The sequence below is a fragment of the Dermochelys coriacea genome, chromosome 2, assembly GCF_009764565.3.
Source record: "Dermochelys coriacea isolate rDerCor1 chromosome 2, rDerCor1.pri.v4, whole genome shotgun sequence".
NCBI lineage: Eukaryota > Metazoa > Chordata > Testudines > Dermochelyidae > Dermochelys > Dermochelys coriacea.
This window is the reverse complement of record NC_050069.1, coordinates 267,882,063-267,897,792: the sequence shown is the minus strand read 5'-3', so window position 1 is coordinate 267,897,792 and position 15,730 is coordinate 267,882,063. Positions and strand designations below refer to the sequence as shown.

Below are 15,730 nucleotides of genomic sequence, written 5' to 3'. Positions count from 1 at the left end.
AGCACTTGCACCAGGAAATTGTCCCCTACACTTTCCAAAAACTGCTTGGATTGTCTGTGCATCGCTGTATTGCTCTCCCAGCAGATATCAGGGTGATTGAAGTCTCCCATGAGTACCAGGGCCTTCGGTCTAGTAACATTCGTGAGTTGCTGGAAGAAAGCCTCGTCCACCTCATCCCCCTGGTCCGGTGGTCTATAGCAGACTCCCACCACGACATCACCCTTGTGGCTCACACTTCTAAACTTAATCCAGAGACTCTCAGGTTTTCCTGCAGTTTCATACTTGAGCTCTGAGCAGTCATACTGCTCCCTTACATACAATGCAACTCCCCCACCTTTTCTGCCCTGCCTGTCTTTCCTGAACAGTTTATATCCATCCATGACAGTACTCCAGTCATGTGAGTTATCCCACCAATTCTCTGTTATTCCAATCACATCATAATTCCTTGGCTGTGCCAGGACTTCTAGTTCTCCCTGCTTGTTTCCCAGGCTTCTTGCATTTGTGTATAGGCACTTGAGATAACTCGCTGATCGTCCCTCTTTCTCAGTATGAGGCAGGAGCCCTCCCCTCTCGTGCGCTCCTGCTCGTGCTTCCTCCCGGTATCCCACTTCCCCACTTACCTCAGGGCTTTGGTCTCCTTCCCCCGCTGAACCTAGTTTAAAGCCCTCCTCACTAGGTTAGCCAGCCTGCTTGCAAAGATGCTCTTCCCTCTCTTCGTTAGGTGGAGCCCGTCTCTGCCTAGCACTCCTCCTTCTTGGAACACCATCCCATGGTCAAAGAATCCAAAGCCTTCTTTCCGACACCACCTGCGTAGCCATTCGTTGACTTCCACGATTCGACGGTCTCTACCCAGGCCTTTTCCTTCCACGGGGAGGATGGACGAGAAGACCACTTGCGCCTCAAACTCCTTTATCCTTCTTCCCAGAGCCATGTAGTCCGCAGTGATCCGCTCAAGGTCATTCTTTGCATGGAGAAGCAGGAAGGGGTAGCGATCCAAGGGCTTCATGAGTCTCGGCAGTCTCTCCGTCACATCGTGAATCCTAGCTCCTGGCAAGCAGCAGACTTCTCGGTTTTCTCGGTCAGGACGGCAGATAGATGACTTAGTCCCCCTGAGGAGAGAGTCCCCAACCACCAGCACCCGCCTCCTTCTCTTGGGAGCGGTGGTCATGGAACCCCCAACCCTAGGACAGTGCATCTCATGCCTTCCAATCGGCAGAGTCTCCTTCTGTTCCCTTCCCTCAGATGTGTCTTCTAGTCCACTCTCCGCATTAGTACCTGTGGAAAGAACATGAAAACGGTTACTTACCTGTATCTGCGTTGCTGGTACATGGACGCTCCCCTTTCTTCTTCTGGAGGTCACATGCTGCCAAATTTCTTCACTATCCTCCTGTCCCCGCAGTGCAGCCTGCTCTGAATCTTCAGAACGTTGTGTCTGTAGAAGCATATCCTGACATTTGTCCAGGAAATCTTCAGTTTCTCTTATGCAACGCAGGGTCGATACCTGTTGCTCCAGACCTTGAACTTTCTCTTCCAGTATGGAGACCAGCTTGCACTTTGTACAGACAAAGTTGCTTCTGTCCTGTGGAAGACAGACAAACATGGCACATCCAGCGCAGGTCACATCAAATGACCACTTCCCATCCATATTACCTTCCTTCTATGAGCTTCCCCAGGAGTTGTAGTTACTACTCAGAGAAGCCAGCAAGATGTAAGCCTCAGTGGGCTCTCCCCGGGTGAACTCCCAGGCAAACTCCCTCTGTTAGCCTCTCTGCTGTTCACTGCTCAGCTGGTTTGCAGCTGACTGGCTTTTTATAACAGTCAGGCCCACTCAAGGCTCACCTGGAACAAAGCACTTCCAATTCACACTTTTCAAACAACCAATCAAGCACACGGTCAAACTGTCAAACTGTCCCCTCCACAAAGACTCAGATACTCACCAACACAGCCTCCTTAATGCAGCCCATACAAGGCTCATACAAGGCAATAAGAAGAGGTTCTATAAATACACTAGGAGCAAGGGTAAGATGAAGAAAAGTGTAGGTCTGCTATGTAAGAGAGAAGGAGAGCTAATAACACATGATAACAGATGATATCAAGAAGGCTGAGGAGTTTGATGCCTATTTTACATCAGTCTTCACTAAAAGAGTTGATTGTGACCAGGTGCTTAACAAGAAGGGGGAAAGAACACAAGCCAGAATAGGGAAAAACAGATAAAATATATAAATAAGTTAGATGTATTCAAGTTGGCAAGGCTGGACGCCATTCACCCTAGGATACTTAAGGAACTAGCTGAAGCAATCTTTGAACCGGTAGTGATTATCTTCTGGAACTCCTGGAGGATGGGTGGGGTCCCAGAGGACTACAGAAGGGAAAACATTTCTCTTTAAACTTAAATTCTTTTAACATTAAACTTTCTCTTTTAAAAAGGGAAGAAAGAGGACCTGAGGAGTTACAGACAGTCAGCCTAACTTCGATACCTGGAAAGTTACTCAAAGAGACCATTAAACAGTCCATGTATAAGAGCCTAGAATAGAACAGCATGATGAGTAGTAGATGAAGGGTGAAGCAATAGATGTCCTATATCTTGATTTTAGTAAAGCTTTTGACACAGTTCCACACAAGCAAATGAGAGAAAAGTGGTGAAGATAAAATACTAAGAGGTGGGGGCAACAACGGTTGAAAAAACTTTCTCAAAAAGTAATTATGAATGTTCACAGTCAAACTGCAAGGGTGTATTTAATGGTGTCCTCCAGTGGTCTGTTCTGGGTCCTTTACTATTCAATATTTTCATTAACGAGGTGGATAACTGAGTGGAGAGTACGCTTCTGAAATTTGCAGAGGACACCAAGCTGAACGGGGTTACGAACACTTTGCAGGACAGGATTAAAATTCAAAACCACCTTGATCAATTGGAAAACTTTTCTGAGATCAACAAAATAATACTCAATAAAGACAAGTCCAAGTTGCAACACCAAGGAAGAAAAAAATCAACTGCACAAATACATAATGGGGAATGACTGACTAGGTGGCAATACTGCAGAAATGAATCTGAGGGCTACGGTAGATCACAAACTGAGTATGAGTCAATGACGGGATGCTATTTTGAAAAAGCTTAATATCATTCTGGGGTGTCTTAAGAGATATGTCATATGTAAGACATAGGAGGTCATTGTTCCATTCTACTAGGCATGGGCGAGACCCCAGCTGGAGTGCTGTGTCTAGTTTTGGGGGCCACACTTTAAAAAATACATAACAAATTGGAGAGAGACCAGAGGGAGAGCAACCAAAATGATAAAAGATTTAGAAAACCTGACCTATGAGGAAAGGGGGAAAAAAACTTGGCATGGTAACAGGCATAACTCCATTATATTCAATAGGCACTGTTATATACAATAGGCATTATATTCAAGAGGCACTGTTACCAGCAAGGAACTTATCCCCTCGGTAGGGCATGATTTTTCCCATTGTGTGTGATGGCATGTCTGCCTTGGGAGACTGCATACAGAGAGAGGGAGAGGGAAAGAGAGAGAGAGTGTGGGTGTGTGGTGGAGGACAGACTGACAACTTTGTGCACACATTTTAGACTGCTAGACACACTTCTGGGCATCACTCGCTTGTTATTGAGTTTGACATGTGAGAGGCACTGCTAAAGCCCAGGGACCAAGTGGATTTGGAATTTTTATACAAAATATCATCTGCTGGATAGATGCTTGGTCCAAATGACAGAAGCTGCAGAGAAGAAAGTTCTAGTGCTAACAATGATGCCATTGTAAGGAGAGGCATAGATGAGGGAGTTTCCAAACTTTCACTGAGAAAGGAATTTGGAACCTGTGATAAATGAATGGGGGAGGGGAGTAGCTCCCTTTTGTGGACACCCAGCCAGCCAGTTAGCTATAAAGTCCCTCTTGGTGGTTGTTCTCTGCTTACTTTACCTGTAAAGGGTTAAGAAAGTCCCCCAGGTAAAGGAAAAGGAGTGGGCACCTGACCAAAAGAGTCAATGGGAGGGCTTGAACTTTTTAAAATTGGGAAAAAACTTCCCTTTGTCTGTGTGTTGTGGTTCCCCGGGAAAGAGTGGAGATACAGAGCAGCAATGCTGTAAGCAGCTTTAAAAAGGTATGAAAAAGCATCAAATCATCAAATTATACCTCATCCCTACTTATCTGAAACCCCAAATATTTCAGTAATCAGGGAATGTCTAGGAAGACACAATTAGGATTATTTCTTTTATTTCTTATTGGCTTGTGGACTCCTCTGTGCTAACCCCAGATGCTTTTGTATGCTTGTAACCTTTAAGATGAACCCCAAGAAAGTTATTTTGGGTGCTTAATTTTTGGAATTGCTCTTTTAAAATCTAGCAAAAACCTAAGTTTCAGATGTATTTCTTTCTTTTTGTTTTTAATAAAATGTACCTTTTTAAAGAACAGGATTGGATTTTTGGTGTCCCAAGAGGTTTATGCATATGCTGTTTAATTAGCTGGTGGCAATAGCTAATTTCCTTTGTTTTCTTTCTCAGCTCTTCCCTGAAGGGGTGTGTGTGAAAGGGCTTCAGGGTACCCCACAGGAAGGAATTCCCAAGTACGCCTTCCTGGGTTTCAGAAAAGGGGTTTTCTATTTGGGTGGTGGCAGTGTTTAGCAAGCCAACGTCAGAGAAAAGCTGTAACCATGAGAATCATAGAATCATAGAATATCAGGGCTGGAAGGGACCTCAGGAGGTATCGAGTCCCACGCCCTGCTCAAAGCAGGACCAATCCCCAACTAAATCAACCCAGCCAGGGATTTGTCAAGCCTGACCTTAAAAACTTCAAAGAAAGGAGATTCCACTTTTATCTGGGAGTTTAATACAAGCCTGGAGTGGTAACTATTTATTTTTAAAAATCCTTGTGGGCCCCCACCTTCTGCACTCGAAGTGCCAGAGTGGGGAATCAGCCTTGACAGAACCACATTAAAGATGTAACCGAAGAGTTGCTGCCGACCTTCATAGTTTTCATACAGTCATAGTTATTAAGGCTGCCAGGTACAATTGTGGTCATCTTGTCCGACCAGCTGCAGAAAATAGGACAGGCCAAAGAACCTCAGCCAATCATTTCTGCCTCAAGCCTGTAGCTTACATTTGAGCGAGAGCATCTCTTTTAGAAAGAGAACCAGTCAGACTGAAAGCCTGCAAGTGATGCAGAATCCAGAACATCCCGAGGTAAATTGTTCCCGTGGTCAATTACCTTCACTATTAAAAAATGCACCATATTTCTACTCTGAACAGTGCTCCAACTTTTAAGCCCCAAATCTGCAGTTATTCTAAAGGACACACCTCTGTGCCCCCATGGACCCCAATGAAGACACAATGGGGTGCCACATGGTTGCCAGAATCTGTCTGTCTGCACAATACTGTGGAATTGGGGTTTTACTTAGCATAGCAAAGAAATGGACTAGAAACTTTATTCCAGTGAACAAACTGCTGGGGATCTTACCCAACTAACTTCTATTTCCTGCATTCACAAAAGAAATACCATAGCATTTGGGAAGCAAACCTGCAGCTGACATAATGTTACAGTACTGTGTAGTTGGAAGTGGGTGAACCATTCTGAATAACCTCTGTCCTTAGCTCTTTCAGGTCAAAGTACTTTGCTCTAATAGCAGAATTTATATTACATTTTACTCAGACATTGTCTAATTAACTAATTAACGGGTTGGATCACAGAAACCCACTTGGGAACTGATGTGCCAAGACTACTTCTGCCCCTGCTTTCCCTGCCAGCCTGGGACTCCAGCACCCTGTCTTGTTGAGCCAAACATGCCAGCCTGCTCCAACACTGATCCAGGGTCTGAACCACATGCCCCAAAACTGAAAGCAGCTTAGGAAGTGTTCCTGTCTTTAACACTCAGTTGCCCAACTCACAATGGGATCCAAACCCCAAATAAATTTGTTTTATGCTGTATAAAGCTTATACAGGATAAACTCATAAATTGTTTGCCCTCTATAACATTGATAGAGAGATATGCACAGCTGTTTGCGCCCCCCAGCCCTGGGTATTAATACATATTCTGGGTTAATTAATAGTAAAAAGTGATTTTATTAAATACAGAAAGTAGGATTTAAGTGGTTCCAAGTACTAACAGACAGAACAAAGTGAATTACCAAACAAAATTAAATAGAACATGCAAGTCTATGTCTAATAGAGTAAGGAAACTGAACACAGATAAAAACCTCACCCTTAGAGGAATTCCAGTAAGCTTCCTTTTACAAACTAGTCTCCTTCTAGTCTGGGTCCAGCAATCACTCACACCTCTTGTAGTTTCTGTCCTTTGTTCCAATTTCTTTCAGGTATCCCTCGGGGTGGAGAGACAAAACGGAGGGTCTCCCACAGCTTTAAATAGACTTTTTCTTGTGGGTGGAGACCCCCTCCTCTCTCCAATGCAAAGTCCAGCTTCAAAGTGGAGTTTTGGAGTCACATATCCATGCATGATAACAAAATTAAATAGAACATGCAAGTCTATGTCTAATAGAGTAAGGAAACGGAACACAGATAAAAACCTCACCCTTAGAGGAATTCCAGTAAGCTTCCTTTTACAAACTAGTCTCCTTCTAGTCTGGGTCCAGCAATCACTCACACCTCTTGTAGTTTCTGTCCTTTGTTCCAGTTTCTTTCAGGTATCCTTTGGGGTGGAGAGACAAAATGGAGGGTCTCCCACAGCTTTAAATAGACTTTTTCTTGTGGGTGGAGACCCCCTCCTCTCTCCAATGCAAAGTCCAGCTTCAAAGTGGAGTTTTGGAGTCACATATCCATGCATAATGCATTTTGGAGTCACATATCCATGCATGACTCAGTTTTTACAGGCAAAAGCCATTGCTTATCTGCTACCTTGAACGTCTTCATGTAGACTTCTTATGTGAATTGGAGCCTTCCAAGATCCATTGTCCCTTAAGTGCTTCTTGTCTGGGCACTTAATTTGCAAGAAGCTGACCAAATGCTTTACAAAGGCTACTTAAAATTAAAGCCAGTAAGCAGCCAATATTCATAACTTCGAATACAAATATGACACATGCATACAAATAGAATTAATAGATTCAGGAGATCATAACCTTTACAGAGATATGTTACATGGCATATGTAGCAAAAACATATTCTAGTTATGTCATATATACATTCATAAGCATATTTCCATAAAGCCTTATGGGGGGCACCGTCACAAACCCTCCAATGATGAGGGCAGTCTTTAAGGCCAGCCTGCACTGGGATGGCCCCATGGTCCCCTTTAAACCAACCTGTCTTAAAAGCACTTCATGCAAACTAGGGGTCTCTCATTAGCTGAAGGTTTCAGGAGGACACACAAAGCTCTATGAAAAAAAGTGGGGATTCCTGAAATCCGAGGCTTCTATCTGTGTGCTCCAGATCCTCCAAACTCTGGAAATAGAGTTCAAGGCCTGCAGGGGCAGTTCCCTGGAGTGAGCTGGGGAGTTGCGGAGGAGCCTGTGGCATGGCATGCTTGTGGGAACAGTATGAGAGGTGAGGATTGTGTTGGAATCAATGCTGGTTAGCCCTGGAGGGAGAGGCTGGATTCCAGGATGTGGGGAGTGGGGATACAGGGAAGATGTGCTGGCTGGCTATGAAGGAGGCAGCTTTCCTTCAGATCTGGGGAACTGGGCATACAGGGAAGATATGCCAGTGAGGTCTGGAGAAAGAGCTGCTTGAGGGACCTGGACAGCTATGAGGGATAAATGCTGGTCAGTTTCCCAAGGGCAGGTTGTGATGCAGATGGAAGAGACACAAGGATAAGATGACCTAATAGGGGAGTGTTATAAGACACTTCAAGAACTTCTAGCAACTGACTGATAGAGAAGTAAGTGGTACGAGCGCATTGCCACCCAACCCCACGTGACGCAGCACCAGCTTTAATTCACATACCACACAGGGAGGGATGGAATTGTCAGTTACAAACCCCGACCATCCTGCCTGGATTACCAAACCGTAGCTAAACAGTCAGCCAGAATGTGCAAGAAATGATCTGAAGAAAGAATCCTGAGACTTCCTGTTCTTATCCCACAGCAGAATCCTGATGAAGGGGAATTCACAGCCAGGAATACCGTCCACACTGTTTACTGTATTTTATGTAGGAGGGAAAGTATTGGAAAAGCCCCACTCAGAGGACACAGAGAATGTGCTCGAATCACACAGAAGAGATCTGATAGTTTGATTGTGCTTGACAGAACTGCAGGACCAGTGGATAAAGAGGAAGTGGCCGATAGGATATAACTGGCTTTTAGTAACACATTTGAGACAGTGTCTCATGAAATCAGACTCTCAAAATTAATTCAACTTTTCTTGGGTAGGGACACAGCCACGTGCACTGGAAATTGGCCAACTGTGAATACAGGATAAGGAAAAAAGGATAGCAGCCTAGAAAGGACTTAACCCCATGAGAGGGGGATACATTTGGAAAGGGGGCTAGGGGTATGACTAGGAGCAATGGGATAACATTAAGAAGTGATGGGTTAGGTTGACTCATAGGAAGACTTCATGATAGAAAAATATCTCAGGCTTTGTAAAAGGGTCCTCCTATTGGACACGTGGGAGCCCCTTTGCTAGGGATACAAAAGAGCAGGTTGGCGTGTCAGGAGCAGTCTGGTGTGGGGTTATCCATTGTTAATGCACTGTACAGTCCCCTTGGATTTAGTGGTGGCACCATCAAAACCAATGACCTGGGCCTACTGACTGGCTCTAGGGGAATGCTTGTTGTATGATTTCTGACTGAGAGCTGTTGGGTAAACCTCTGGTTGTCTGGACTTTAGGGACAGGTCTTTTCATGTAAATCAGCGTAGATTCATGAAAGCCAATGGAGCTATGGCAACTATACCAGATGAGGATCTGGCCCAACAGAATTAAGACACGTAGCTCAGCCTTTCCCAATATAGGGGGCCCTGGATACTCCCTACTCACTACCATGGGTTGTTTTGCAATTGGTGCACACGATTTCAGCAATTTATTTGAAAAAATCCTCCTTTTCCTCTGACCGACTTTCCCCCCCTCTGCCCCCTCCACATGCCTGCCCCGCAGGGTAGCCAATGGAAAAGCCCTGCAGATGGATGGGGAAAAGCCACCGGTAAAAGGAGGACCAAAGCAGGCAGCCAATAAGGCACCAGTCCATACAGAGGAGGCACTGTATAAAAGGGCTTTCCCCGGGAGGGACAGGGTTGCCCACCCAGCTCTCACTGAATCCCACAGGGAACAGGATGGAGACCTGCCTGAAAGTCCTGCTGATCCTTGGGGTGGTCACAGCAGCCCCTGCGCCATCATCGTCCCCTCTGCCAACCCACGAGGATGCGGTTTTAGCTGCAGTTCAGACCTACAACCAAGAGCCAGATATAACACTGGCCTATCGGCTCCTGGAAGCTGAGCCACAGCCAGACTGGGTGAGTGACCTGGGAAATCGCTTTGTGACCTGTGTATATTCGATGCCGCTTGAGCTCATAGAGCAGGTCAATGGGAAATCGCTGGCATCTGATGCTAGACTCCTGAACCTACAGTCTGGTATTTGCACCCTTGCTGTTATTATCCAGGGCTGATTTCTAGTGGTGCCGGCTATGGGCTAGGTACTCTCCAGGCACTCATGAAAGACAGTTTCTGCTCACAATCCAAGTAGGCAGTGGTTAGGGGAAGGGGAATGACAGGGAATTTATAGACAAGCCAACCTGAGTCACTGAAAGCAGCATGGCCAAAATTGGTAATAAAGAGGATGTGAAATATGTGCAGGGATGGGGTAGCAGACAGACAGCTATTTCCCTGTATTACCACCCACAGCTTCCTGGTCCTGTTACAGAGGAAGAGCCTGAGAGCAGCAGTTCATTCAGATTCAGCAGGCAGAGCATGTTTTCCATCTGAATTACACTCTGAGTAACTCGGGGCAGGGACCGTCTTACTCTGCGCTTGTACAGCGCCTGGCAAAAAGGCGGTGGCCAGCCATAAGTGTTCAAAGAGAATGAGTCAGCCCTGAAAAAATCATGCAATTGGCTTACAATTCTTGAGTGTTCTTAAAGTAACACATTTGTTTTGTTTTGTTTTTTCTGTCTGGGTTCTGAGCCTTTACAAATAAATACTGATTATTGCTCATTGAAGGCATGGAGTTTGGAAGGTTTAAAAAGGTTTAAGAGGAAAAATTCTTTGAATTAAATGCCTCCCTGGGTCTCCTTATGCAGAGAATTCAAATGGAGTAATATGTAGAAGACACATTTAAATTAAAAACATTTGATGATCCCTTATTGTCATTATTTATTAAGTGGCAACAAAATGCTGGGCACTATTCTTCCTGGAGGGACCGAATAAATATATTATTTATATCCCAGCAGCATCTTCAGGTTCCATCTAAGACCACGGCCCCATTGTGCTAGGTGCTGTACAAATATATACTGTCAGCCCTGGTGGATCGGGCTCATGCAGAAGGGCGGTGCACACCCGGGCAGTGGTGAGAGGGGATTAAGGGAACAGATGGAGTCCTGTCACTCTGGGGCTGACAGCCAGAGGCCCCACCTCCCCGGGACAGTCATGGCCTGAATGCTGCCGCCCCGAGTCAGTCACTGCCAGAATCTTGCCACCCAGGCTCTCCCTCCCATCACCCCAATCCCTCACCAGGAGACAGCCCAGGCTTGGGCTCTTTTCCCTATCCCGCAATCACTCATCTGGAGGCAATGGCAGGGCTACGGTTGTCAGCACTGGGCAGTGGGGATCTGGCTGTCAGCCCTGGGGTAACAGCAGCAGTGCAGAAGTAAGAGTGGCAACGGGACACTAAGTGTACTGTGAAAAGTGATATTTCACATTGCCACCCCACCTTATTCTGCGCTGCTGCTGCAGGGCCCTGCCTACAGAGCTGGATGCCCACCTGGCAGCCGCTGCTCTCTGATCCCCTGGGAAGCAGTATATGTATTTGACTGGCAGGGGAGGGGGGAGAGATAAATGACTACAGATACAACGAAGGGGGGTGCGATCAATTAAATTTGAGAACCACTGGACTAGAACAAGTCAATACTTACATTCTGCTTATATTGGCATCTTTCTGCAGGGCCTCATCTGCGTATGTGTTTGAACAGCTCCTAGCACAATGCGGATCTGATGCCAATCTAGGCCTCTGGGCAATACTGTAATTCAACAGAAAATAATTACAAGGCCAAAGTGGAGCCTGGTGCCTTGCTGCTCACAGTGAATGTTTATTTTGTTCTTTCATTGAATTTCTTCTTAGGATGTGTCTTCAAAAACTATCCAACCGCTGACATTCACTGTTCAAGAGACAGTGTGCCCAGTAAAAGAGAAACGCGACATCAGCCAGTGTGAATTCAAAGAAGATGGGGTAAGGATCACTTGCTGCATGGAGACACCTCCCTCTGCACCTTAAGTTGACCAATAGCATCTGTCAGGTCCCAAAGCCTCACAAAAAAAGTGTATTTCCAGCAGAGACATAAAGGAAGGAATGGGGCTATGGGACACTGCCTTTTCCACAGTAGCCTCCTTACTAATCCTTACATCAATGTCACAAACAACATCCATTCATTCATCCATCCGCTAATTATAGGACTGGATGGTTTTTAATCTCTAGTTTACTGTTGTCAGCTGGGGCACTGTTCTATCGGGGAACCTTCACTGAAGTCAAAAGGAGAAGGGGATGCAGGTCATGTAAAATATAATTCGTGGTACACTGATGTCCCTAATGAGATCAGGGCCCCATGGTGCCACGTGCTGCATAAACTCAGACAGTCCCTGCTCCGCCCCAAAGTGTTCACAATCTAAATAGACCAGACAGAGAAAGGGGGCCGAGAGGGAGTGCTCTTATCCCCGTCTCACTGATGGGTGATGTGACTCACTCAAGCTCACACACCAGGACAGTGGCAGAGTGGAGAATTCAACCCAGGTCTCCTGAATGGCAGCCCAGCGCTTTAACTGCACGTCCACGTTTCTAGTTCTGTAAGCATGCTCTGCCCTAACAGCAATCCTGCTTCACTTGGCTCAACTGAGTATAGATTTTGACTCATTCTCTCCGTGTCTATGTCTACATTTACCCATATGCTGTTCTCTGTGGGCCCCTCTCACTCATCTGGAGTACACAAGGAATCGCACAGTGACTGCTTGCAAAGTAAGGAACTATTGAACATGAGGAAAGGCTACTTAGATTGAAAGCTCCTCAGGGCAGGGATCATCTTTCTGGTCTGTGTTTGTACAGTTGCTCTCGCAATGGGATCCTGATCCAGGGTGATGTCCAAACCAGGCCCAAGACTAAGCCTCCCAACGTCCTCCTTAACTTGTGACCAAACCACACTGGGAAGCAGGTCTCCACATGCAAGAGGCCTGAATGTTAGCGCTCCCTGACAGTAAGATGCTGAGGTCTCTTTTTGTCTCCCTTACAGCTGGTCAAAGACTGCTCTGGATTCTTCTCCACTGAACAGGACCCCGCTTCCGTCATTATCAAATGCGAGGAGGCGTCTGAGGAGGTGAGCTGGGCTGAGGCAGGGTTAAGGGTGTCTCTTGCTGAGATCCTGGCCAGGTATTTCACACTGCGCAAGTGTCCCCAGGACAAGTGTCCAGCTCCAACTGCTGGCAGCGAGCTGGCAAAGGCCTCCTGCCCCATGAGCCTGGAGATGGAACCCTACAGCCGCCAGCAGAACCGCAGGGAGCAAATTCTAATCTCACTGGGATACATAAGAAACCTAAAGCTCCATACGGCGCCTGGGAGCGGGGCAAGGGCAGGGGGGTCTGGGGAGGATCCTTACCACCTGCCTTTCTTTTGGCATTGATGTTTACACACGTTGTATGATGCAGACACTGAATGGCCCCTGGTCCCACACACCAGACAAAAGGCCCCAGGCACGGCCCTTTATTCTTGCTCTACAGCAGGGACGTACCCAAGGTGGGCATAAGGGTTACAGATAGTAAAGGGGCAGGGGATAAGGGATAAATCTAATCCTGTGCCTTCAATGGCACAGCCCTAGCACACTGTCCCCCCAGCAGGCAAGCTCCTGCCCCTCCCTCAGAGCCACAGAGCAATGTCACCCCCTGTCCAGAGTCCAGTGGGAACACTCACTCCTGAAAGCTACTCCTCTCCCACACTAGCCATCTAGGCCCACAGTGACACTGGTCGGATGCTCTCTGTTGTTCTAGAGAGGCCATGTGCTCCAGGGGACACGGCACTGGCTTGGGACTCAGGAGACCTGGGCTCTACTTCCTGCTCTGCTACTGACCAGCTGTGTGACCTCAGGCTTGTCACGCTCTCACCCCTCACCCTTTACCCCTCTGTCTATCTAGACTGTAATCCCCTTGGGGCAGAGACTGTCTCCCACTGTGCGTGTGTTACAGCAACTACCACAGCCCTCATCAAAATTGGGGCCCCTAGTCATTGCTAATAACAAATGAAACATAAGAGAGAACAAAGTAACATTCCCTGAGCTGCAGGAGACAGTTTCAATCTGCGTGGAGATGCTAACCTGACTTCTTTTCTCTTTAGCCTAATCTCGTCACACGGGGCCGCTGGAGTAGATTCAGGAGAAGAGTTGGCAGATTTTTTCGTCGACATAAAGAGAAAATAATTCGTGCCGGTATAGGTATCGCCCTTGGCTAAGAAGATCCAGAAAGAGAGGAGATACAAGCGAGCTGATGCTGCCAAACCCAGATGTGATTCCATTTCTCCTCCACTGGAAGCACCATCGGAAGCAAGGCTCATAAGAATTTCAACCGCTTCAGAGTATCTGCTTCTATCCACCGCTTAGCAGCTGTTGCAGTGCTGCTCACCAGGGCTGCTGTGCGTAATAAATTGGCATTCTGCAAACCCTATACTGTTGTCCTCTGCTTCCATATTGTGGGAGGAGATTAGGGATATGAACCAGAGTGAGTCACCTGACTTTGCTACTGGCCAATGAAACCCCCCCAACTAGGAGTCACACGCCATCCTCATTAAAGAGACCCAACCCCTGCCCTATTGCAACAGAGATTCAGACACTAAGGCTCAACTTGTTAAAAGTGACTAGCAACTATGGGTGCCCAACATGGGATGTCCTCAAAGGGGCCTGGTTTTCAGAAAGTGCTGAGCAGCTGCCCTCCAAAAATGTGGCCCCTTTAAAGTCTCTCTGAGTTTTGAGATACCCAAAATCAATTGTCACTTTGGAAAATTTAGCACTCAGGGCATATAAAGCTTTGGCCTCCCCGATTTACTGCAGATTCCATCTAGAAAGTGGGTAACACCCTCTGCCCTCTTGGTTCTATGACATAGGTAGCCCATAACACCCAAACAAATCACTCCCTGACGGTTTAGTACACTCCAGGAAGGAGGGACTGACAATGTCCTGTGCTAAAGGCTTGATGCTGCTCAGGTTCTTTTGTGGCCCCTCTGTCATGGGGTGAATTTTCCCCTAAAGAACAAGATGGGGCTGCCCCAAGGTTTCTCCCAACCAGACATACCTTGGCTGAGTTCAGGCTCCTTGCACAGCTTTCAGTGTGGTGTTGATAATAAAAGAAGACCCCACAGCTTCCTTCCCACCTTCCTGTACACAAACCCACAGGGACAAAATCCCAAAGCCGGGTCATTAAAGGTACAAATTCCATCAAACTGAAAACCCTCAAGCTCTTTGGCCTGACAACAATCTTGATTCTGCCGCCCTTATGCTCTCGCCTTAAAAATCTATCAATTTGGAGTCATGAATGACATGAAGTCTCCTGAGAGGCCAATATGGCTGCATCAGGCACTCTTTAGTGTCTGAACATTATAAAGTTGAAACATGGACAAATTGCTATAGATGAGTAGAAAAGAACAAGCTAAGAATGTAGGGAAAAAACCAGGAATGCTAGGACATAAAATAAGTTACACCTAGCAAGGGACCTACAAGGCAATAAGAAGAGATTCCATATATTAGGAGCAAGGGTAAGATGAAGGAAAGGTGATTGATTACGTAGGTCTGCTACGTAAGAGGGAAGTAGAGTTAACAACCGATGATATCAAGAAGGCTGAGGAGTTTGATGCCTATTTTACTTCAGTCTTCACTAAAACAGTTGATTGTGACCAGGTGCTTAACAAGAAGGGGGAAGGAACACAAGCCAGAATAGGGAAAAACAGATAAAATATTTAAATAAGTTAGATGTATTCAAGTTGGCAAGGCTGGACACCATTCAGCCTAGGATACTTAAGGAACTAACTGAAGCAAACTTTGAACCAGTAGCGATTATCTTCCAGAATTCATGGATGATGGGTGGGGTCACAGAAGACTACAGAGGGGAAAACATGGTACCTCTCTTTAAAAAAGGGAAGAAAGAGGACCTGAGGAATTACAGACAGTCAGCCTAACTTTGATACCTGGAAAGTTACTCAAACAGACCATTAAACAATCCATGTGTAAGCACCTAGAGTAGAACAGCATGATGAGTAGTAGACAAAATGGATTTGTCAAGAATAAATCATGCCAAATAAACTTAAGTTCTTTCTTTGTCAGGTTACTGGACCAGTGGATAGGGTGAAACAGTAGATGTGCTATATCTTGATTTTAGTAAACTTTTGACACAGTCCCACATGATATTTGCATAAGCCAATGAGAGAAATGTGGTGAAGATGAAATACTAAGAGGTGGGTGCAACAATGGTTGAAAAAACGTACTCAAAAAGCAGTTATGAATGTTCACAGTCAAACTGGGTGAGTGTATTTAATGGGGCCTCCAGTGGTCTGTCCTGGGTCCGTTACTATTCAATATTTTCATTAATGAGGTGGATAA

The 15,730-nt window shown here is 46.1% G+C and overlaps 2 protein-coding genes and 1 long non-coding RNA gene across 3 annotated transcripts in view; 2 read left to right on the top strand and 1 right to left on the bottom strand.

The window, feature by feature from the left end:
- The window catches only part of LOC119851888 (cathelicidin-related peptide Oh-Cath-like), a 141,310-nt gene that overhangs the window by 54,345 nt on the left and 71,235 nt on the right, over positions 1 to 15,730 (top strand). The gene's annotated exons all lie outside the window — the stretch shown is intronic.
- Positions 1 to 15,730, bottom strand: part of LOC122459075 — a 62,379-nt gene that overhangs the window by 4,547 nt on the left and 42,102 nt on the right. The window contains exon 2 of the long non-coding RNA XR_006279533.1: positions 11,021 to 11,125. This is a non-coding gene — a long non-coding RNA (uncharacterized LOC122459075). The remainder of the gene's footprint in view (positions 1 to 11,020; positions 11,126 to 15,730) is intronic.
- LOC119851201 (cathelicidin-2-like) lies at positions 9,188 to 13,802 on the top strand. The gene is made up of 4 exons (XM_038390642.2): positions 9,188 to 9,406; positions 11,227 to 11,334; positions 12,386 to 12,469; positions 13,480 to 13,802. Exons 1-4 carry the CDS (start codon positions 9,227 to 9,229, stop codon positions 13,591 to 13,593), a joined length of 486 nt encoding a protein of 161 aa, XP_038246570.1. The 5' UTR covers positions 9,188 to 9,226; the 3' UTR covers positions 13,594 to 13,802.

Excerpts from the sequence above, each read along its gene's own strand:
- LOC119851201 (XM_038390642.2), top strand. The coding sequence starts at position 9,227 with ATGGAGACCTGCCTGAAAGTCCTGCTGATCCTTGGGGTGGTCACAGCA. Across the intron at positions 9,407-11,226 it reads CTGAGCCACAGCCAGACTGG|GATGTGTCTTCAAAAACTAT; the intron begins GTGAGTGACCTG and ends ATTTCTTCTTAG. Across the intron at positions 11,335-12,385 it reads GTGAATTCAAAGAAGATGGG|CTGGTCAAAGACTGCTCTGG; the intron begins GTAAGGATCACT and ends TCTCCCTTACAG.